At 37.5% G+C, this 25,241-nt stretch overlaps 1 protein-coding gene across 1 annotated transcript in view; it reads right to left on the reverse strand.

Annotated features, from left to right (window-relative positions):
• Window positions 1–330: 330 nt before the first annotated feature.
• The window catches only part of LOC110037485, a 37,906-nt gene continuing 12,995 nt past the window's right edge, over window positions 331–25,241 (reverse strand). Inside the window, exons 2-7 of the mRNA XM_020742140.1 lie at window positions 1,900–2,062; window positions 1,712–1,774; window positions 1,525–1,572; window positions 1,179–1,229; window positions 947–1,052; window positions 331–901 (exon numbers count right to left, since the gene is read on the reverse strand). Coding sequence (XP_020597799.1) covers window positions 834–901; window positions 947–1,052; window positions 1,179–1,229; window positions 1,525–1,572; window positions 1,712–1,774; window positions 1,900–2,062 — 499 coding nt within the window. The 3' untranslated portion in view covers window positions 331–833. The remainder of the gene's footprint in view (window positions 902–946; window positions 1,053–1,178; window positions 1,230–1,524; window positions 1,573–1,711; window positions 1,775–1,899; window positions 2,063–25,241) is intronic.

A 25,241-nucleotide genomic window follows, 5' to 3' on the forward strand; every position in this document is an offset into this window, starting at 1 on the left:
GTTTGGTTGAACAAGTTAAAAATCCTTACGTACTTTGTAGTTTATGTAGTCTTAATTTCATTAATTCTTCTCAAATAATAAATAATTTAAAATATTATTTCAATTTTTAATACACCAGCCGTTCCCTTCAAAATTTGGTTATAGCTAAATTTCAAGTAGAATATTGCCAGCATACTTATTAGTGTCCTAACCAGTCAACAATCATGTATCATGTATTATTTTGCTATACATTACGTAATTGTACTTACATTTATACATCATTCTAATGTTATGAGATATTTGCACTTCACCTTAACATAATCAATTAATTGATTTAGTTTCAAATTAGTTATCTCCCACCATGTTTAGTTTATAAAGGTCAAGCCTTACATTACACTTCGTGAGCACTCTATTCCACAAAGCCTTACAACAAGATTTTCAATTCAAACGATGATACCTGGGGTAAATCAGGATCTTATAGTGAGAAACAACAGCACATACGGCTAAACATCAATAAATTCCACGAAGATGATTGAAAAGGAAGACACAAATCTTATCATCCATTCCAGAAAGCAATGCAACGTTTTCAATGAGAATAATAAATAGCACATACGTGACTTCTGCTACTAAAAGTCTTAGCCACTGCATGCTGCAACCATTTCTTTCCAATACCAAAACCAAAAAACAGAGATTTAGCTTCGAACTTATTCATGGAAACCACGGAATCACCAAAATACATCTCAATATGCGGGAAATTCCGAGAGCTGCCAAAAAAAGAATAGCTCATAAAAAGTAACAACAATGGTGCTTCAACTATAGGCTGTTTGCATCTTCTAAACCAGCATTTCCACCTTCTAAGAAAACCGAGAGAGGGAGAGAGAGGGAGAGAGAGGGAGGGAGAGAGGAACAAAAAAATCAATATCTGCAGGGCCAATAAGATAAATTGGAAGAACAAAATAATCAATATCTGCAGGGCCAATAAGATAAATTGGAAGCTCCAGCCAATAAATACCTTCACCATCAGCGGATGCATAAGCTGATCTCCTTGAACGTGCTTGCTGTTGAGGTGTGGGCTGAAGTTCCGGGGGTGAAAAAAGAATGTGAAAAATGGATATGTGCAGTTTCCATGTTAGAAAACATGATTATAGACATCAACAAGGAAAATAGAACAAAACTATGGTCAAAATCGTACGACATACCTGCAATTTTGGCCTGAGCGCCTCAAGAGGTCCTTTTGGCTTTACTCCTTGCTGTAATTTATCATTTAAAAATATAAATAAGGAAGTATTTTTCTCAGTGGGATAATTTGGTCGCTTCAGTAGAATCATGTTTTGAAAATCAATGAAGTTTGTTAAATTAATCATGCAGTTTGATGTAGTGACTAGAGCATGACTTTAAATCCTACAAGCTCTCGTAATACCACCTCAAATGTGATGATTTTATTTTCACTCAGGCAAAAGTCTGAATCATTATTTTATAAAACTTCTAATATGAATTGGCAAACACGTTAATGATATTGCATTAGCTTTAGAATTGACCAGGTACCTTGCCTAAAGCCCAGTCAGCAGAATCAAAATAAGCACGTTCATGATCCTGCAGGAAAAAAAATTTAATTTCATGAAATGAATAGATAATAAAAGAAGTCTCTACCATATCCATTACAGAACTACAGACATATCAAAAGAGGTAAAAAGGATGCAAATGGTTCCTAAATGATAGAAAAATTTGTCACCTTTGAAATGAGTTGAGGCTTTTTGGGCAGAATTCCTCCATACTTTTTTTTTATTGCTGCTTCCTTCAAAAGAGTGAAAAATATTGTTTAATCTAAATTTAAGATCTTCCCTATCAAATTTTACAGAGCCCAAGCCAATAAATTGTAACTTGTACTTGAAAGAGATGAAATCATAATCGCAAAGTTACCTCATCTTCAGATGAAGGCATGGAAGTTTGCTCCTTATGACCAACTGTTTCTGGGTCATTGTTTAGTTCTTCGACCTTCTCATTTTGGTCAGTCTGAAGCTGTTTATTTCCATCAGCATCCGCCATGTTGATAGTTTTTACTTGGATAAAACCGGCAAGGAAGCTGCACTTAAATTTCAGCATATTAGTGACCTTAAAACAAAAATTCATCACAAATACAATCACCAACTACTGGAGAGAACAGAAAACGGCAGCTGATAAAGAATAAAATTGTGCTAAAGGAGAACGAGTTAAACCAGGAGGAAGATTAGACTTTAGCACTATAACTTTAGAGAGAGTATAAGAACATGCAGTCTTAGTTCACTAAGTTTGCAAACTACAGACTTATTCTAACCACGATATTCAATAAAAGAAAAACGGACAATAAAACTTCCATAGATGGAGCATGCCATAAACATTAGAGTCCAGAGGTAGCAGCGACTTTTAGCAATTGATAAGCCATTAACACATTTTCATCCTCCGGCACAAATCTCGAGGCATGACACAAATCTCAATATAACTTTTTGAGAAAGAAACGTTCAAACTTCAATTAAAAATCATCCAGAACTCCAATTTCAGCAAATGCACAGTCAAACTGACCGGCTCGACGAAATAAGCACGATGACAATAAAATTAGCAATAACCAAGTCAAATCAAGCCCAGTTCGAGATGTTTAGCAATTTTAGGAAGCTTCTAGTGCTCAATCTGACAAACTTATAGTCGAATCGTGAGTCTCGACAAGACGAGTCCAACACAGTTCTGACTTCATTAATGCATTTACATGCTCGCCAAATATTATCCATCGAGAGAACCTCTCCGAGCTGTTCGATGGAGTGATCATGATTTATTCTTATTTGCAGGGATGTCTTTCTCAGGTTCTATAAATAGAGGCCTACCCAATCTTGCGACGAAACCTAGACCGAACCGGGGGAAGCCTGAAATTTGGAGGAGAATGAGTTGAAGTCCAGCGTTATACATTGAAAGTTCAACAAACGCTGCCCGCTCATGCAATCACAAAGTATCGCCGACCACCGTGCGCCAGCTGCCATAGACCACCGTCGTACACGCTCATTGCAACAAAGCTGCTTGCAAAATCATGACGGGCGCTGCGGAATCTGAGTGTACATTGTGCAATAACTAAACACACAACATAGCAGTGCCACAATGCCTCGAAGATGATGCAACGCGCACCCCAAATACGGTGCAACGACATGCCCCACAAACAGAGCAAAGATGCCTCCCAAAGATTAATGCACCCCGCAACAACTACTCACAACTGTCATACTCAGAATACGGTGACTTTCTTCAGACTTATGGAGTTCTCTCATTGCAGTTCCCAACTCCGGTCACAACAACCTACAGATATTATCACAACTCATGTAACTCTCAACTCCGGTCCCTCCGGCCTACAGAAGTTATCACAACTCATGCAACTCCAAACTTTGGCTTCTATGACTTACGAACATCACCTCAGCTCATCCAGCTCCAAACTTTGGTTTCTACAAGTTACGAACGTTACCTCAGCTCATGCAGCTCTAAACTTCAGCCTCTACAGGCTACAAAAATTACTCAGCCCATGCAACTCTCAACTCTGGCCTCTGTGACCGGTCTACATTACTTATCCCATGTAGCTTCCAATTAAGGTCTTTGTGACTTACAAGAATTATCTCAGCTTATACAGCTCCCAACTTCGGCCTCTATGGTCAACAGACTTTATCACAACTCATTTAGCTCCTAACTCTAGTCTCTAAGGCCTACTAACGTTATCTCAACCCATACAGCTCCGAACTCCGACCTTTGCGGTCTATGGACGTTATTACAAATCATACAACTCTCAAATCCCACGTTGGAGCTCCCAACTCTGGCCTCTACAGCCTACAAACATTATCTCTGCTCATGTAGCTCCTAGCTCGGCCTCTCCGACCTACACACGTTGTCATAACTTATGCAATTCTCAACTCCGACCTTTGCAGCCTAGGGACGTTATCTTATAGCTCATGGAGCTCCAAAATGCCTCTGTGACAAACAGACATTACGAAGCTCACCAACACGGCCTATATGACCAACCACATCCTACGTGGCTCACGGCTCATACAACTCCCTACTATGGTCAATGTGACCAATCAATGCTCTTAAAGCAACCATTTGCGACTCATATGGTCAACAACTACTTTTTCTTTCAACTATGACCTCTGCAAAAGTTAGCATTACGACCGTCATCTACAATATTCACGACGAACTACCGCCTCTATAGCAATTGACTATAGTTTTCATGGTCTGTTACAGCTACTATTGTTTAATTATCATTATACATCAACTTTGTAATTCCATTTTTCTTAACTCAGAAGAAGAGTGGGTCTGTGTACTCACCATTACATAGTAGATTGTTTCAACTCGGCTAAGCCACGTGATTTTCTTCTTTTTCTAGGATTTTTCATCTAACAGTTTCTAATGTCTCTATGTGGCACTTTAATTACAGGAGTGCTGATATTCATGAAACACTAACAAATCAAATGAGCACTCTACTGAGATGGATCTTCCGGCACGAATCAATCTGACACCAACTATGGGAAACAAAATCTCATTCAACATATTCTTCATATTCACAACATCAAGACTGGAGTGGGAGTTGTATGAGCTGAGATAACGTCTGTAGTCTCTCAATTCCCATGTTGGAGCTCCCAACTCTACCCTCTGCGGCCTACGAATGTTATCTCAGCTCATATAGCTCCTAACTTCAGTCTCACTAGCCTACGGACATTATCATAACTCATGCAGCTCTTAACTCAAAGTTTTGCAGCCTACGGACGTTATCTTAAATAGCTCATGCAGCTCTCAAATCCATCCTCTATGGCATACGAACATTATTGCATCTCACCACAACGGCCAATGTGACCAATTTCATCCTACATGGCTCACGACTCCCCCAGCTTCTTACTATGACCAATGTGACCAACCAACACACCTGAAACAACCATCTACGACCCATATAGCCAACTACTACCATGTTTTTCAACTATGACCTCTACGACAAGCTGGCAATATGACCACCATCTATAACATTCACGATGAACTATCACTTCAATAGCAATCGATTATGGCCTTCACTGCCCGTTACAACTATCATCAGCTTTGTAATTCCATTTTTTCTAACTCAGGAGAAGAGTGAGTCTGTATACTCACTATTAAATAGTTGATTATTCCAATTAAGCTAAGCCCCGTGATTTTTTCCACTTTCTAAGATTTTCCACCTAAAAATTCTGATGTTTCTACCTCACTTTAATTACCCGAGGGTTTGTTGGATTTTCATTAAACGCTAACACGCTAAATGATCAATCTATTGTTGCAGATCTTCTGATACGCATCAATTTGGCACCATCTATGAGAAATGAAGTCCCATTCGACATAATCTTCAAGTCCCAAATATCAAGCCTCTGCTTCATTTCCCAACGATATACAGTATCCAACTGACAATTGAGCTTCTTTTGTACCACTTGAAGATCAATTCTTTGCAAGCAACTTTTAATATAATCTCGAAAGGTCGTTCACATTAACATATCGGGCACGATTATGACGGGGTAGTCTTCTTGCGTCTTATTCAGTCATCAAGTATATGAAAGCTACTGACATGTTACGGCAACCATTACTGCAATCTCAAAAGGTCATTCACACTAACGTCCTGAACACCATTGTGGCAGGATAGTCATCCTACGTCTCATTCATACATCAAGATTTTGAGAACTGCTTCCATACTAGGGGCAATTTCCATAGCGAAGGGCACTTCCTCACCACCCCTCACCGTACTTGAGTTCTTTCGTACTGATGTTCTTTTGTACTGGAGTTCTTCAACTTGATAAAGAAATTGATCTCTTCAAGATTTAATATATGGACTGCTTTATAAGCTCGTATAGAAAATGCCCTCATTGAGGCCAACAAATTCAAAAGCAACAACTAACAAACAAACATTATTCTTGTGTATGGTTGCAGCCATATCTCCAAAAAAAAAGTACGGCCCATTTTGACATACGCCCAGTATCGAGAAATGACAAATATTTTTGTACCTCATTCTAGGCTTAATCAGAAGTCTTTAGGGGACCCGATTCGACTCTTCTATCAAAAGTTACATTTGTCAAGTTAACGTTTCGAATAACAGTTCCAAATAGGTCAAAATTTCTTGGTGCATTTCATTTGACTTTGCCTATTACAGGCCGTAAAACACATTCTCCGGCTATACAACCTACGACAAGTTTTACATCATTCATGGATTACAATTGACTTCTTTCACTACAAGCCGCGGCCATCGAACGGACGCACTCTGACTAATCAATCTTAGCGACATCCCAAAAGTCAGGTGACAACGACTCAGAAAGAAGGGCAAAAACAACCTAAAAAACAATGCCAAAATTTTTACTAGATCAATTAGAAGAAAGACGAACATACAAACACACTGTCACCACATACAAATGCCACATCAGGCGATTAAAGAGATACAAAGACTAACACACATGGTACAAAAACTACAACAAGTCGGTAAAAAAAGAGACAATGATCAACTACAGAATCCTCCCAATCGTTAGAAGATCCACAGCTTCATGTTCACTTCTTCAAAAGCCAACATCCTTGCTTGAAAAGAATGTAAAGTCTTCACGTTTTGATGGAGTTATTATTCTTGTGCTCGCTAAGAATACGGTTGATCTTTGCAAGCTCGGTAATCCATGCTCTCAAACAAAGAGTTAGCTTATCTTTAAATAGTGTCGACACCGCCTTCTCAAAGTTTTAGTATTTCCATTCATTTTCAGTGGGAAGTGATTCTCCCCATACTGGCATCTCTGCAATGCGGAAAATTTTCTCTAAAAAGTGCAACAACAGCACAGAAAATGTCCTCTAAAAAACACGACAGCACCATGAAAAATCTCATCCAAAAAGCACGATAACAACACAAAAAATACCCTCTGGAATTTGGCATTTAACCAATGGCTTACATTTGTTAATGTGCTGGAAACTGAGAAAAACCTCTCGCATTTCGTAATTCCTCTGGTTGGGACTACATGAACCTGCAACGTGGCTTCAGGGAGCATCTTTGCAAGCTTATACTCCAAATTCCCATTTATAACCATCACGAGAAGGACGAGGTGGAACTCATCTCTTCACATACGGGTAAAACAATTATGGCTCTCTTATGAAGCCTCGCTATAGCACACACATAAAAAAGATCAGGTGGCTCAAGAAATTAAGGATTCATCCGTGTGAAAGACTCTTTTGGAGACGAGTTGTTCTAGATGTTATACCAACCAATTGTTGGTCGTTTAAAAGAGGCCTTGCAAAGGAGACTTATTGCCATTGATGGTGCAATGTCCCTGAAGATATCGATCATATTACCACTAAATGTAACATTGTTTCTGCGCTTACGCAAAAACTGCAACAATGGGGTATTCAGATTCCGATTCTCAGTAATTTTTAGAGAGTCATCCAGGTTATTTCAAAACCCGTCATTCTTAATCCTGGCAGCCTTGCTATCTATTGAAAATTAGTTTACCAATGTCGGCAGGCTCGCAACGCAAAAAACATGGCCAACCCATCAGCACTCCTACAATTCTTGCCTCATTTTCTATTGAAGTGCTAACCTCTAACTACAAATTCCAGCTTACGAAACAATAAGGCACTACTCAGTCCGCGTGATTGTCAATCTTTGTTTTGGAGGAAAATCTCAGAAAAGCATGATAACAACGTGGAAAATCTCCTTCGAAAAGCACAGCAGTAATGTGATAGAGAGCTTTGTTGATTGCACAAACAGTATGGGAGACTCCAATTAGTAGGCCAGGAGAACATCGTTGATTGCACAAAAATAGGTTGGGAGAACCGAGATGGGCAGTAGCAATGTCAAAGGGGAGCTTCATTGATCGCATAAAAATAAGTTGGGATACTTCACTTTTTTCCTCCTCTTTTTGGCCCATTTAAATGCTCAAAATGACTTAAAAAATAACTTTTTAAAATGTCCACAAACGGCCCGAATCCTTTCTATCCCACAAACATATCTCAAATAGTCCGATTAAGCCAAATTGAGCTCCATCCCATGACTGCCTTACCCACAGATTGTGATTAGCATGACTGCTTCTAAGAAAAACCCGTAGTTCCGAAAATGTGATGCCCGTCGTCGGCTTATGGGCAATCCCACGCAATAGCGCCTAAAGGATCACGTGGATCAACATGACCTGTTAGGCCACGCATAAGCTCCAACCCGCTGGAACGTGGTCCTGGCCCGTTCCGCAGTCATCCGCGCCTCAAGCATGCTTTGTGCCCGCCTACGGGCCACACAGACCAACCCGCCGACTCACTTCAATAAGGCCCGCAGACCCGCTTCACAATGCCGCCCACATAACTGACCCAGCCTAATGGTACACCGCCCGACCTTTTGGCAAAATATTACCATAAATATATATATACCTAAAAGAGATCAAGGAGCATGGGACATATTCATGTCCTAGGTTTAATGAATTTGAGCACAAGAAGACAAAAAAGAGCAAGGAGCCAAGCCAATAGAGCTAACTTTTCTTTTCTTATATATACATAGACCAAATGTGTGCGCGCTTATAAAAAAAAAAGAGAGATAAGAAAATTCAAATTTTTTTATATTTTCGAACGACGAAATCAGTCTTGCCCAAAAATAGGAAGACAACTGATACATCATCAATAAATTTCAACCTTAGACATCAATTTGAAGTGTGACATGAATCTCGAGATAATTATTTGAATAATGAACGTTTAAACTTCAATTAAAAATCATTTAAAACTCCAATTTTAGCAAATGTGCAATCAAATTGACCAACTCAACGAAACGAACACAATAACACCAAAATTAGTCCAATCCAAGACAAATCAAGCCTAGATCGAACAGTAAAGCCATTTAGTCAAATCAAGCCTAGATCGAACTGTTAAGCCATTTTCAAAAGCTTCTAGCACCCAATTGAAAGGTTAAAAAAATTCCAAATCTGAGAAACTTAAAATCGAATGGAGCGTCGAGAAGACGAATCCAATGAGTTTAGAATCACTCAGTTCCTACATATTAAGTCCATTAATACTCTAATTGAAAGTCCCTAAGCGGTCTAAGTTTATTATGTTCTTTCTAAGGGTTTTTCATATCTAAAATATTTTTGGTCCTTTCCTATTTTTCAAGTGACCTCAACCTTGAACCGAGGGAACCAAGATACTTGGAGATGGAGTTCAAGTCTAGTATTCACAAAAAAAATCCAACGAACGCCGCCTGCTTGTGCAATCGATGACTGTCGTCAGACATCGCACCCCTGTCACACTATCGACCAGCGTATGCCACCCCTTGCATGTTGCAAAAAATCCCTTGCGGAATCACAGTATGTGTTGTGGAATCCCGACATACGTTGCGGAATAACGAAGCATCCTATGAAGCAAAGTACCACAACGCCATGAAGATGATGCAACGCGAACGCCGAATACGGTGCAATTACGCACCCGGCACACAGTGCAACCACGCACCTCTCATATGGTGTAAAGATGTATCTCGAAGATGTGTAACAATGCATCTCGCAATGACTGCTCACAACCGCTGTACTTAAAAAAAGGTGGTTTTCTCCAAACTCATGAAGTTCTCTCCTTGCAGCTCTCAACTCCAGCCTTAGAGATCCCAACTCTGGTCTATGCGGCCTACAGACATTATCACAGCTTGTGCAGCTACTAACTCCTGCCTTCGTGGCCTATTAATGTTATCACAACTCATGCAACTCCCAACCGCGCCCTTTACGGCCTACGGAAGTTATTTCAACTCATGCAGCTCCAACTCCGACCATTGTGCTTACAGAAGCTATATCAGATCATGCAACTGCCAACTCCGGCCTCTGCGGCCTGCGACATTATCTCAGCACATGCAGCTCCTAACTCAAGCCCTTATGGCCTACGGGCGTTATCTGAATTCATGCAACTCTCAAATCTGACTTCTGATGCCTACAAATGTTACTCAGTCCAAGCAGTTCCCAACTCCAACCTCTACGACCTATGGATGTTATCACAACTTATGTAGCTCCCAACTTAGTCCTCTGTGGCCTACAGACGTTTTCTCAGCTCATGCAACTCCCACCGCCAGCCTCTCCTGCCTGCAAATGTTATCAAAACTCATGCAGCGCCTAACTTTGGCCCCTACACACCTATGGGTGTTATCTCAGCTCATGCAACTCCCCACTCCGACTTCTATGACCTACAACTATTACCGCAGCTCGCCACCTCAACATATGAGACCAACTACAACCTACCTAGCTCACGGCTCCTGCAGCTCCCTACGCTAATCTCTGTGGCTAACTGACACTCCTGAAATAACCATCTACGACCCATATGACCAACTACTATTATGACTTTAAACTATGACATTTATGACAAGATGGCGCTACGACCACCGTCTACAACATTCACAATGGACTACTGCCTCCATAGCAATCAATTAAGACTTTCACAGCTCGTTACGACAATTATTGTTAAAATACCATTATAAATTTGTAATTTCATCTTCCTTAAATCATGAGAAGAGTGGGCATGTGTGCTCACTATTATATAATAGATTATTTTAAATTGGCCCCGTGATTTATTTCTTTTATAAGATTTTCCACGTAAAAACTTCTATAGTCTCTACCTATCAATTAAATTACCAGAGTCTATGTTGGATTTTCATGAAACACTAAGACGCTAAATGATAGCGTCGTGGACCTTTCAGCATGCGTCAAAAATAATAAGTAAAAAAAATCAAAGATTGCCATCATGAGTTAACTCAAATAGGGTTGATAAAATACTTGAAAGTCGCATGATTTTGAGTCAAATTGAAATCAACTCTAACTTATTGAGTAAAGTTTAAATCCAAGGTACTTGGCTCAAACTCCATCTCGAGTTGATTTCGAGTCTACAAAAACTTGCTTGAGATTTGATTCAGGTCAAAGTTAGTATATATAATATATATTTGTTATAATAATAATAAAAAATAATTTTAAATCCACTTGGAGTTTTATGGCTCATGCCAAAAGTAATATGTCCAATTACACCTTCCAACTATATACTTTTTATAATTGACTCAAATCTAAATCAAATTTAAGCCGACTCATAATCAAGTTATCTCTCCTCCTAAAAGGAGAAAAAGATCATTCTTCTCTTATTTTTCTATCAATGGATAAAGATTTGAATGACTATGAATAACGAAGGGAATAATGTGGTATTTGAAGATGTGGAAGATGACGGTGAAGCCTGCATATTGGAGCTGTTACTTGTCAATAATGTTGGAATGTGGAGACTGCAGCACCCAAAAAACAAGAATTCCAGCATCACCAAAGAGGTGCTCCAATGCCTGTAACGGGGTGTAGCCACGTGCGAAACAAGCGCAGCTTCACCAGATGGCGTTTATATGCCGAAATGAGGGGTGGTCATGCTACAAGAGAGTCAGCTCAAGATCGCATAACAGAGCAAGTGAAGCAAATGCGTTGCGGATCAACATAGCTATGCCAATGGTTATTCCTCTACATTCGAGAGTTTAATCCCTCGAATCAAGAGATGAATTATATGATCTCGCGTGCGTTTTTCTCAACAAGATTTCTTCGTGAAGATGAATTGTCCAAAGGGTGAGTTCGGAGAGAGGGTTTTTTCTTGTGGGATCGAGAGAGATTTGGAGCAATTTGTAAGTTCCTATGTTTGTAGAGAGTTGATATGAATGTGTATCTCTGTAAAGTTTAGTTTCGTCATGGTGGAATTTTGGTGTAGTGTCTTCATGGATTTTTTTCGTTCTAGAACTTTTCCACGTAAATCCTAGTGCGATTTTCATAGATAACTTTTTTATGCTTCTGTTTGATTTTTTGTCGATTTTTCAAATCGGTGTTCGTATTTTCCGCAGTGTGATTTTTATTGTGAATCAATCGAAGCCCCAAGTAATTCTTCATCCCAACAAGTGGTATTAAAGCAAGGTGTTTGATTCGAGTGGGACCAATGGGCGATGAAGCGAGGTACAAAGGAAGTTGAATGGGTCAAACTTTGCGTTCTAGAAAATACAAATGAAGGATTTTTTTGTATCAGAAAGAACAATATCTGCCACTTCAAGGAAATACCAAGAAGACTGAAACGATAACATTAGAAGAATGGGAAGTGCTGGATCGAACATCCCTAGGTTTGATCGTCTAACTTTTCTTGTCTATTGCGTTCAACATAATTGTTGACCTCACATATAGTTGAGGTCTAGTCTTTCTTCCTTAAAAGCCTAGGATCTAATCACAGGACTTTCCTGTTGATTATTCCTAGATGACTAGTGATGGTACTCTCACCTTTAGAAATTATAAACTCTTCTTTGTTCATCTTAAAGTTTCACATGTTTGTTCTAACCTCTAGCACTTAGTAGGTGGGACCAATAAGGGGGAGCTCAAGAGGAGTCCCTATAAGACTGTTTGGCCTTAGGGTTAGCCCTGGGTGGTGTGATCTTGCACACAAACACTTGCACCTGTACACACAACCTCAGCCCCAGCCAAATCTTCTTAGTTGATCCCTAACTCTATAGGAATCTCATGTAGATGGTCCCCCAAACCATTAGCCCTGGGCTAGAATTTGGCTAAGACCAGCACATGGAGGATTCAAAATGAGATTTCCCTAGGTCTAATGGCTCAAATAGGGTGACCTCATGATTAACACCTCAATCAATCCCAATTTTGCCAAATTCTAATTTTCACCCTCCTTGGCCCCAAACTTCACCAAAATACCCTTCAAAACCCACCCAAAAATTCCAAAAATTCTTAAAATCTCCAAAATCACTCCAAATGTCCCCAAAATCAATTTGAAACACTCCATTGAACCCAATTTGACCAAATTGACCCACTTTGACAAAAATCCTCAAATTGCCCTAGAAGGCCCGAATTCCCCAATTCATCCTTAATTTCTACCAAATTAACTTTAATCTCACCCAATTTCAATTCCAAACTCAAATTCATCATCCGTAATCCCAATTGAAATCAAATCCAAGCTCAATTGAACCCAATTTCAAGCCCAATTGTAAGCCCAATCCAAAATCCCAATTTTACCATGCCCTTAAATTCCCCTAAATGGAACCCCATGATCAAATCAATTTCCCCAAGTTTGAATTATAATTCTTCATAATACTTCCCCAAATCAGTTTGAACAATCAATTGACCCAAACTTGAACTCAAAGCTCACCCAAATCCAACTTAAACCAAAACCCCTAATTTTGACAAAAAGTCCAAATCTCCCAAATTGAACCTCATAACTCCAAAACTTCCACCTAATTGATATCCAAAACTCTTCATTACAAACCCTTGGACCAATTTGAACCATCAATTGAGCCTAGCCTAAACCGTAGCCCAATCCAAACCCAAGTCTAACCCGAATGCCCAAAATTGACCATATGACCAAATTCCACCAAATTGACCTTCCAAATCAATTCAAAATCACCCAATTGGTATCCAAAACTCCTCATGACAATTATTCAAGCCAATTTGATCAATCAATTGAGCCAAATTCAAAGTTTAGCCAAAACCCAAACTCAAATCCAAGCTCAAGACATGATTTTGAACCCAAGCCATACACTTGACCAAACCAACCCAAATTAACCAAGCCATGGTCATCACAGCCAACATTTGGACCCTAGGGACCAGGCTAGATGCACCTAGCCCACCCTACATGAGTCCTGGACCAAGGGTCCCTTGTTTTAAGGCATCTCTTCCCATATTTGGCTAAACCCAAATATATTTCCATCAAGCATTAAACCTTCAAGGATAATCATCATTGAACCTCCCACCGACTCGCCTGACCACCAGCCCTAGCCTGGCCGGCCGGCCTAATGGCCGAAAAACAAAAAAAATCGAGAGCCACCCCAAGCTTTGAACACAAAATTTGAACTCCCTGAGTTGGCTCATCCCCATTGATTATTGGTGCCACTCAGCCCTCCACCTAAGCTGCCATTTGCACCCACTAGCCAATCATGGTGGACACACCTTCCCATTCTATTTAAAACCTCCCTCTCATGCTCAAACATGGAGACCATTCAATTCCTTGGGAAAACTCTGTCAAATTATTTCCAGAACTCCTTCAAGACCTCCTAAGCCTATTCCAACCATCTTCTGGCCATCTTCCCCAGTGTTTGAGCTCAATTGCTAAGCACAAAACCAGGGTAGATTCTGGCCATTTCCCAAAACTCCACCAAATTTCAAATTGTTCCCAAAGCTTCCCCAGACCAAACTAAGTAGTTTCCCACTCAAGCCCTTCTCTGTTGAGCCCTCTAACCCACTCCTTGACTAAGGTCGCACCACCTGTTGGTCGAACTCCTACCTAGATCTTATATCAGAGCAAGGTGACACTTCGAGGAGATTTGTTAGACCTTATTGAAGCTTTCACAAGCATCTGATTGAGGCCTCCCCTCTCACACTTAGGTATAGAGCTTAAACCCTAATTTTTGGCTTGATTTGGGCCTTTGTGAAGAAATGTTTGATTTCACAAGCATATACTCGTATAGATGTGTTCATCTTGACTATATGAAGGTATAGGAACAAACCCGAAGTGATTTGGTTGAGTCTAGGCAAAAATTTATGGATTTGAAGTTCAGCGGTTCTCGGGTTAGGCTGATTGAGAACGATGAACGGATGTCGTATGTCGTATGTTTCCGCGTGTATCAGTTGGACAGTCCAGATCACGTCGGACGGAATGATGGAACGATAAAGCGCGGATGCGTGGCAGCTGACTCAGGTGGTGGCGTCCAGTAGCACAGCAACGTGCGGAAAGCTCGGAGAGTACGAGGTTGATGTGACAGCTGACTGGGTTAAGTAGGAAATTAGGGTTTTTTTATTTAAATTAATTCCAGAACCTAGAAAATTCATAACCTGGTGTAGAAAAATCATAAAAATAAATGTAGAAAAATCATAAAAATAAAATAATAATACTTTGTTGCTCAATAAACAGAGAACAATATAGAATAAAAATAAAAAATATTTGATGAAATCTCTGATTTTTAATTAATTAAATACTCTCTGGAGTCTTTTAATTTTAATTAGCTAAAAAATAATTACCATGGCTCGAGACTTTAGTGGTTTGTTCTTCATGACAGTAGAGAGGTTTTGTGATTTTTCCAAAGTTGGAAAGCATCTCTACACATGTAACCCTAATTTTCAAGTTTAGATGGCTATTTTGGTTAAATTAATTATATAAATTAAAACAAAAGTTAGAAAAATATGATACTAGTTTTGGTAGGTTCCCTGTGGTCAGAGGTCTCTAGAAAAAATGTAAATTAAGTTTTAATATTTATTTAAATGACTATAGTTAATTAAACCTTAAAAATTCATAAAAATTAAAATAAGTGTTATATATTTCAAAAATTAACAAAAATGATTCCACATTATAAATAACACTCATTCTAACTCACATTAAAAATTTGAGATTTATTTGATTTAGTTTTATCACTAAAGTTGATTTTCTAATTAAAAACGATATTTTTGGCATTAAAATAACTTTAATAAATTAAATATAATTACAAAAATTATGAAAATTGGTTTTCTGAGTTCCTTGTGATCAGGAGAACTTAGAAAAAATAAAAATTATTTTAAAATAAATAGTTTATTTTTTAGCTATATTTTGAATAAAAAAATAGTTAAAAATGTTTAAAAATTTCAAAAATATGAAAATTGTTTAAAATGTTCCTAATTACTTTTTAACTACTTGGGACGCATTAGAATATTTTTACTAGTTTTTCTAAGTTAAATATAAAATTTTAAAGGCAAAAAATGTATTTTGCCTAATTTTTCATTAAAATAATTATAATAAATAAATTAAAAATTACAAAAATGAAAAGTTTGTTTTCTGAGCTCATTGGACTCAGAGAGATTTAGTAAAAATATAAAAAGTAATTTTTGTAATTAAAAAATATTTTCTATTTAATTAAATCACTAAAATCAATAAATAATTTTAATAATTAAAATATAATTTTTTGCCCAAGTGGCCCTCTGACCTAGGTTAACATCCAATAATTTTCCTATGACCAAAAAATTTCACTTTGATTAGTTAAATAAATTAATATTAAAAATCTTATTTTTTGAGATAAAACAATTATTTACATTAATTTAATTTTTGATAAATAACATTTTCTCCTCTGATATTTTAATTGACCCATGAGTGGAGTACTCTCAAAATTTCAAAGTCATTTGAGTTATATTTGACAAGTTATTGAGTGGAGAGCCCTAAGAGCAAAATGGTAATTTTAAATTTTGATGCCTTAATTAAATTTTAGGATTAACGAAAGGGTAAATTGGTAATTTTGATCCTAATGACCTCTTTTTGATGTTTGAAACATGATGAGTTTAAAAGGTAAAAACCAATCTGCCGTCTTTTCATGATAAAGGTAAATTGTAATTTCATAAATTGTCATGACTTTGAAGTTAGTCTAACCACGTGATTCTAAAGTAGTGGGCTTACGTTAGGAAAATAATAATTCACTTATTTGAAGCCCATAATTGGTGATTAGATGATAGCACAAACTTTTGATAAGAATATATTCCACTTAAATTAATATTTTGATAATTGCAAATTTACCCATGAAAATTGTTACGGGCTTAGTAGTGAGCTAGGCTTGATATTTTGAACTTGTTTAATGAGGTTTAGAAAAGATAATATAACTTATTATGAATATTTTGAAAACACTACAAGACCAACTTTAGTGGTTGGTACAAGATCTTTAATGACTTAAACTTGCCTTAAGGGCATCCACTTACATAACTCTTAAGTAAAACATTTAGTGAATATTTGGACTACCCCACTCTTGGGATAATTAAAATATTAGGTTCAGTGAGCATAGGGTGTATTAATTTATTAAAAATAAATTTAAAATTTGGGATGATCAATTGAACAATATAATAGGTTCAAATGAACTCGAAACATTTCAAACGGATTTAAAAGTTGTTAAGAATTGTTCCCTAAACGCTTTTATGACTTTTTGGATATTTTGAAGGACAATTGGACCTATTATCCTTTGTTCCAGAAAATCATCCACTAAAACCTTTAAGGACTCATCAAGTCATGACCCGGGGTTTTGTAGCTACACCTTCGTCTGGTCATCCTGTCCTTGCAATTTATTTAAATTTCTGCATAATTATATATATGTTGCAAGTTCTAACATTTCAGCGGGAGCAATGAGAAGATGATAGGTACACATGTACATTTTGTAATGCAAATTTTGTTCTCTTTACAACACTTTCTTACCTGTATCTATTTACTTTGTTCTGCAAAACTTGAAACAAATCTGCACGTGACGTCAAAACAAAACAACCTTTCCAAAATCAATCAATCTTTTTCAAAATTGAACAACATTTTCAAAACTAAAAAAAAAATAGCATATTCATAACACGTTCTTTTGAATTCACGAAAGTCACTCGGAGGAAGTAACCCACGGTTACTAAAAAGCTCTCCCCGATTTAAATGGGTTTTACAAAAATAGCAACTTCATAACACGTTCTTTTGAATTTACGAAAGTCACTCGGAGGAAGTAACCCACGATTACTAAAAAGCTCTCCCCGATTTAAATGGGTTTTACAACTCTTTTAAGCTAAGTAAATTCAAAAGAAAATAGTGGTACGGGAAGGAGGGATCCGTCCGGTGTCGCTCTAATCAACTTTAACCCCCCTCCAATTTTAACTGAACTTGTCATTTGAACCTTTAAACCTTTAGACTTTAGGAATGCTACTTCGCCAAGGAGCGCTTGGAGCTAACTTTGTGGGCGCAGCCTTCTATAACAACGATCTACAACAGCACGAAGATCTACAACAGCAAATCTTTTCTCTTATAATTAAACAAAAAGCCGTAGAACTTCGAGGTTGTCCGCCTAATGTCACATAAATCCTCACCTTACCTTTAAGCCTTCGCATGATCATGTTGTGCAATCTAAGTCTTTCGTTTTAGAATTTCGAGGTTGTCATTCGATACGACATAAGACCTCCTATCTTCCAGACTATTTATGCGATCGTCTCACACAAATGTAAGCCCAAACTAATAAAATTAGTAGGATAAAACATTCAATAATTTTCCCTCAAAATTGAAGTCAAACCAAAGGATAGCTTGGGAAAGTCATTGAGGTTCTTTTCAGGATCTGTGACAACCCCTAATTTTCCTTCCTTTGGATTCCATAATAATATTCCAAATTTGAGAATTTTCCCATTTGACACTTCTTGGTCCGATCTTTGAAAAGTCATATCCTTTGAAATTCTCAGAGATTATTTTCTGATCTAAATCGAGAGTTTTCTTAAGTGACTTTAATTATTTATAATGTAATTGACTATAGGGGCATGTCTCTATAGAGAGGAGCTTTAAGAACCCAGATAATATAAACACTGTATAATTCTTCATATTATATTGGAGAAGTTATCGGTCAACATAAAAGGTTCGCAGACCAAAACGGATGTCATAAATTCTTTAGTTTATTTAATCGAGCACCGCCAGCAAGTAGTATATCTATCATTCGAGATAGATATATTGCTTGTGGTGTTGTGCTCGATCATTTAAACTATTGCAGTTATGAGATCGCGATATCCATTTCAGCGACCGACAATTTTCTGACTCCGTTGAGAATAGCTAAACTCTCCATTATGATCAGAAAATTTTATCTTCACATATCAGTAATGTGTCAATGTCCCTCATGAACCATATTACCCTTCTTCCGTTGACATGTTTGTTCATTTCTTTCTTATGCAAGTAAAGTCAACTCTTTTGGATTCGAGGACCGTCTGTTTAACCATCTTTAAACAGAAAGTTTCAGGAGTACTTTAGGAGTACTTTAGGACTTAATCATTTTGTGTGAGTTCGGACCCCCAATAGGTGTGTTGGTTAACTAGTTCAGCCTAGGCGATGTGCGTTGTGAAGTTGGTCCTACACAGGGTCCTAAACTTCGTCGTTCGTATCCTTCGGGTTTGATTTGCTTTGCTGCGAATCAAGCCAAGTTATTACGTCTCTTCGAGTCCGTTTAATTTGTTAATAGAAACTCTTTAATGCTATAATCACAAATAAATAATAAATTTGAAAATTAAAATAAGAAAGGACGTGTTCTGTCCGTATAACGACCTTTATTAATTTTTAGTGTTCGCACTGAAATTACAAAGTGATGGTCGATACTAACCCTCGGAACTTTTCTTTGAAGCTGCTAATGATGGTGTTCCCTGCTTGATTACATTCCCGACTCTCACCTCCTGCAACTTGCCGACCAGTCGTGAAACCCGCAACGATTGCATTCCCGACTCTCACCTTCTCCTGCAACTTGCCGACCAGTCGTGAAACCCGCAACGTCGCTCCCAAGATCAAGTTTGGTGTCGGATTTGATGAACTTGAGGTTGTACTCGTAAATGTCCTATTTATTATCATGAAGGTTGCAGCCTCATAAGTACAAAAACCACTGTTGAGTTCAACTTAAACTGCCCCCAAGGTTTCCCTTCTTGCAAGAAGACAAAGATCGCCACTGCCCGGACATTTGTGAAACCTGTCGTTCCTGCGCTCGTTCACCCGAGAGTAGTTACACCGACAGCCGCCGAATTCACAGTTACCGTGCCTGTTGTACCGTCTGTCAAGGAGCAAGGAAAAGCAGTTATGATTGTAGAAGATTCGGTTGATGTATTTGAAATTGGTTCCAGTTCGGTACAGTGTCGTTAACCAGGTCAGAACGAAGAAACCGTAGCCGAAGGGTTTGGAGGACTGCTGAGGCCCAGGTTACAAAAATGATGGTTGTTGATGAGATTCCTCAGCAGGAGGAACTCAGATTGTTTGAGACCTCTGCTTCGAGGAAGTAGGTTTCATCCATTGATTGTAGAATAAAATTTTACAAATAAAAGAGTCACTAAATAAAATTAACTTATGCTTGTAGATTAAAATTTTACCTCATAACGGTTTGTATGCGTCTTCTATAAACATTGTCTCTTTTATCGTTCACCGTTTAATCAAATAAATTAACCTGAAAAAATTAATTAAAAAATAATGATGAGCTAAACAAGTCAATGAATACTCATATTCCTAAACTATAACAATACAAGTATAGCTGTCAAAATTGCTCGATGTTCGCAAATAGAACATGTTCACTTCGTTAAGCGGCTCGTTCGTTAAGCAAGCCAGCCAAACATGAAAAAAAATTTTGATCTCGATTTATAAACTAGTTAAACAAATACAAAGGTTTTTTCGCTCATATTCGGCTCGTTTAAGCACGAAATAATTAAATATAATATATATATAATATTTGTAAGAAAGAGACTGAATATTCCATTCATCTTTTTTATGAATGTGAATTTGCTAGAGAAGTTTGGCAATGCCTGGGGAGCTATTTTGGCATACGATGGCATACTACTTTACATCTTAACAATATTCTCAAACTTGGAAGAATTCTGAGCACTATCAAAACAAGCTTTCCTATTTTCCTATGATCGTTCTATGGTTCATTTGAGTGGTTAGAAATAGTCATAAATATGAAGTCTCTCCTCACACGCCTTATAATCTTGTTTCTCTCATTGTAGCTAACTTTCTCAAAGCTGCTGGTGGTGCCTATAATTTGTCTCAACCTGGAAATGGTAGGAAACCAATTTTGATTAATTGGAGACCACCTTCCCATGGTTGGACCAAAGTAAACATAGATGGCAGCTTTAAAGGAGAAAATGCAGGGATTGGTGGTTTGTTCCGGGATAATAATGGGAAATGACTTGTTTTCTTTGCTTCCCCCTATATTGCTTCTTCTCCTCTGGAGATTGAGATAATGGCTGTTTAGGGTGCTTTACTTATTGCTTCTTTTGGCTTTTCAAATATTATTTTGAAAACTGATTCTCAAATTTTGTTTCACATTAACGGGTAAGATAAAACCCCATTGGAATCTTACAATTTTGCTCAACCGGATCAAGAATGTGGTGACCAATTCTCATATTACTATTCAATTTAATTTTATTCATCGTGAAGGAAACTTGCCTGCTGATTGGTTGCCAAAAAGGGGCATCTTGGTATTGTTATTGGTGACACTCCCACTCCCCCTCTTTACAATTTAATACATGGTGATGTTCTGGATGCCCCTATATACGGGCTTTAGTTTGAGGTTGATTGGATACTTTGTTGTTGGCTTTTTGGTTCAGTTTTTATGAATTTGATGGTTTTTATTTGTGATCCTATGGTCTGAATTGATTTTCTATGCATGCTGCTTTGCATAGCGGCTACAGACATATTTCCTTCACGTTATTATTTGAGAGTGGTTACCTTATTGGAGAAACTTTTGGAGGCCCATGGCCCCATTATTTTGAGTGCTATGAATACGTTTGGAGGCCCAAGGCTCCTTAATTTGGTGTTGGTTTGGATGCTGGGGATATCCCTCTTTTATTTTCTCTTATAAGCAGAATTTTGTTTCATTATGGACTACATTATTTGGCATTCTAATGATGTGCCTGTGGTTGATGCATGTTGGCCTAAGGTTAATGTTGCGGGTTTCGATTTGGTGGCCTTTTGGTTAATAGTTGCTAGGCAACTGTTGTTTTCCTTCTCCCTGAAACCACCTTGTTTCCTTCTGTTAGCTGAGAGCCTTAGTTCTATACTGGCTTTGTCTTTCAGGTGTGATTGCTTATTGGTTGGACTCGGTTCTTCCTTTGCCTGCAGTAGACTATTCATTTGCATTTTATACTTTAGTACCTTATTGCACTGCCACCATGTTTCTTTTGATTTTTTTGACAGGTCTTTCTCACAGGATCTCAGAGGTTGTTACCTTGCTCTTTTGGTGCTCTCACAAAACTTGAGCTGCAGCTTGTTTACTCTCTGGATGCTCTCGGTTTTGTCTTTATCCGGTTATCATGAGGATCTTTTTGGCTTTACAGCTAGCACCTCTTTTTTTGCACAGTTTTTACATGTTCATATGAGGTATACTTCATTGGTTGGGCAAACAATTTGTTTGGATACATGTATGTTTGCTCTTTTTTATGTGGAGTTGTAATGCGGGAAAAGTAACCCCTAGGACTTCATGTATTTCTCTTTATTTTTAGTGGGGGTCCTCCTTCCCTACCGAATTGTGTAACTATCTTTTATATTAACGCTTAAGAAGCTACAAGTCGCTCTTTTTTTTTAAATATATATATATTTTTTTTTTTAAGGAAAAGCTCGAGAGCAGATATATTAATACGAAAAAGATACAGAAATATTGTATGAGAGGACCTAAAAGAAAGCTTAACTCATACAGTACAACACATACAAAACCCAAATAAAGCAAAGACATAAAAATGTTGAAAACCAAAAGCCACAAAAGGACACAAAAGTGCTAGAGACGTCCCACTTTAGTCCTCCTGCCTCTAGTTCTCAGAAGTGAGCCAGCTAACAAATTGGTAAGGTGTGTACCATTGCCCGTAGTAACCAAAGTATCATCCATCAGATTCCTGAGCTCAAGTAGAGCTTCATTCTTCTTCTTCCTCCTCGATGTGTAAACCTGTCATTCCTCATCCGATGATTAACTCATCTGATCAGTAGATTCCAAAGGTGGTCGAATAGGTGTATGTCGTTGCATGTCTTGATCCCGATGAGCCTGAGTAATATTAACATATTTCTGGACCTGATGAGGCGGTTGTGAAGCAGTAAAAATATTTTCACCTGTATCATCAGTGATAGGGTCTAGGGCATGCGGGGTCTGAAGAATCAAGCGAGGCTGAAGAAACTCCCTCTCTCCGATGATAGGAGGTTCCAAAGACGAGGGAGCTACAACTGAAGATTGAATGGTTGTCATATTGCCTCCCTGATCAGAAAGAGATGGAATCACAGCCTCTAGCAGAGTAGTTTGTTTTTTTTGTCTAAGTTGGGGGTATAGATGGTGACATTGAGAATTGGACTATCCGAACATACGACAGTTCGAACAATACGACGGAAAAGGTTCAATCTCTATCTTCTGTCAATATCCATGGTGTTGTGTGCCCAACCAGATTTCCTTAGAAGCGGGTGAAGTGATGTCTCTTTCAACAAGTACTCTGGCTTCAGAAGGATGGGACAGATTAAAAGTAGAAATGTCTGGCTTGAGTGGCTTCCCATAAACTGAGGCAATAGAGTACAATATTTTTTGAGAAAAATAATGAAATTTCAGACCAGGGAGACGAATCCAAACAAGAATGATTGGCGGTTCCGTCTATGGGTCAAAATCCACAGACCATTTCAGAATATTCATTACTCTGTTATCAATCCATATTATTCTTCTAGCAAATAATCGCATGTAATCTTATTCGTTGCTAATTTGAATAAGAATGTGTCTCCCATCTAATAATCCAATTTTTCATTCTCCAATAAGGTGCATAAGTTCAAATTTTGCGAATGAGCTTCATTTTAGGATGACCATATAGAAATTTCCTAATCAAATTCAGTCGACAGGAGGAAGCAAATTGAATACATTCAGCTTCTGTAAAAAAGATAGCAGGCTTTCCATTTTTCCTACCAGATTTCTTGATGTCCTCCACCCACTCAAACGAAGGAGGGAAAGATGATTATTTTGGTGTGTCTGAAGTGTGGACACTGGCAAGGGCAGCTGCATACGATTTGTCTGAAGCCATCTATAAGGATAGGTGCGACGTTTACGCGGTGAGACCGAGCGCAGTCGCGATCGCGAGCGGCGAGACGGGCCGCAGAGGAAGAATCGAGCGCAGAACGGGAGACGGGCCTCGTTCCAGAGGAACGGGGTCGACGAAGAGCGCGAAGACGCCGAGAGAAAACACACGAGCGAGAGAGAGAGAGAGAGAGAGAGCGAAGCCATAAACTGTTGCTAAGATTCACCATCGGGAGTCGAGCGAGGAAGACGACGCAATCGGATATATATATATATATATATATATTCGATGAGTATTTTTTTTAAATAATCAAACAAAAATTTATAATTGATTAAAATCATATTAACTAAAAAATAAAATAAAATATACATTAAGTAAATACATAAGATAAATACAAGATATTAATGAACCTGTAAAATGTAAAATAAATTCAAAAAAAATTAGATTTTAGAAATGTAAATACATAAGAATTGGGTGGTGTCCATGTAAATGCCCCTTCGATTTAAAAAAAAAAGATATTTTAGATGCTATACATATAAATACATAAGAATTGGATGGTATCAATGTAAATGGATCCAATATTTTTTAATAGAATTCTTCATGCCTACGGCCCACACCCACTGCTGCATGTGGTGTAAGGGAGCTTAGTTTTGTCTAACATCGGGGCTTCCAAAAAAATTTCACTGAGAATCCTCTATAAAAGAAATAATAAAAGGAAGGGTGTTAACAATTTCAGCTTTGAGCCTTAGCTCAAACACGACACACACACACACACAGATATATATATATATATATATAGCTTTGCAACCCACTGCAAAGCAAAATATAATATAAATATATCTATAATTGAAAAATATTTAAAGAAAAAAAATTTTGAAATTTAATTCGAACAGAAATTCAAGCTTGAAACCGAGCTTAGTTTGAACAAACGAATTTGCATAGAGCAGAACACGAACAAGCCTTTGGTTCGCTTAGGCTTGGCTCGTTTACACCCCTAAATACAAGAAAAAATAAGCATAATGCATACTAGCTAAACTTTTAATAATCAATATTAATATTTGAGATACTACTAATAAATCTTATTATATCAATAACATATTAATATCATTATATATCTATACAACTGTCATAACAACAGTCTAAAAATTTATACGAACTAAAGTAATTCAATATCAATATCTTTTTTCATATACGTGAACGAGTACCTAAGTGTTCCCCACTTATATCATAAAAGAGTGACTCGATTACAGTCAATCATGCACATACAAGCACACAATAACAATATTTCATTCCCATTTGCATAGTAGTTAATATGCTTGTAAAAAATTTAATATCTGTGATAATTTAAACAAAAATGAACAAACAGATCATTCGTACAATATGAACAAAATTTAATATAACCATAAATCACAGATATGCAATACTATAACAGTAACAGTAAATGCATTTGGTTGAGAAGAAACAAAATATTAAAACAATAAAAGAAAATGAGTACCCACCTCAATGAGAAATGATTTGTTCCTGAATTTGTCTTAGTCTTGACCCTTTTAAAATTGAAAGTTAAAATAAGCATAACATTCATATTAAAATTTAATGTTATTTCTTATGTTATTACAAATTTAAATTATTTTAATTAGCAATAAGCTTTGCATTATTTGAGTATAAATTTTTTATTATTTTACTCAATGTATTCTTGTTTCCTTTTCTTTTATATATATATATATATATCTATATATATAT

The sequence above is a fragment of the Phalaenopsis equestris genome, unplaced genomic scaffold (genome assembly GCF_001263595.1).
Source record: "Phalaenopsis equestris unplaced genomic scaffold, ASM126359v1 Scaffold220193, whole genome shotgun sequence".
NCBI lineage: Eukaryota > Viridiplantae > Streptophyta > Magnoliopsida > Asparagales > Orchidaceae > Phalaenopsis > Phalaenopsis equestris.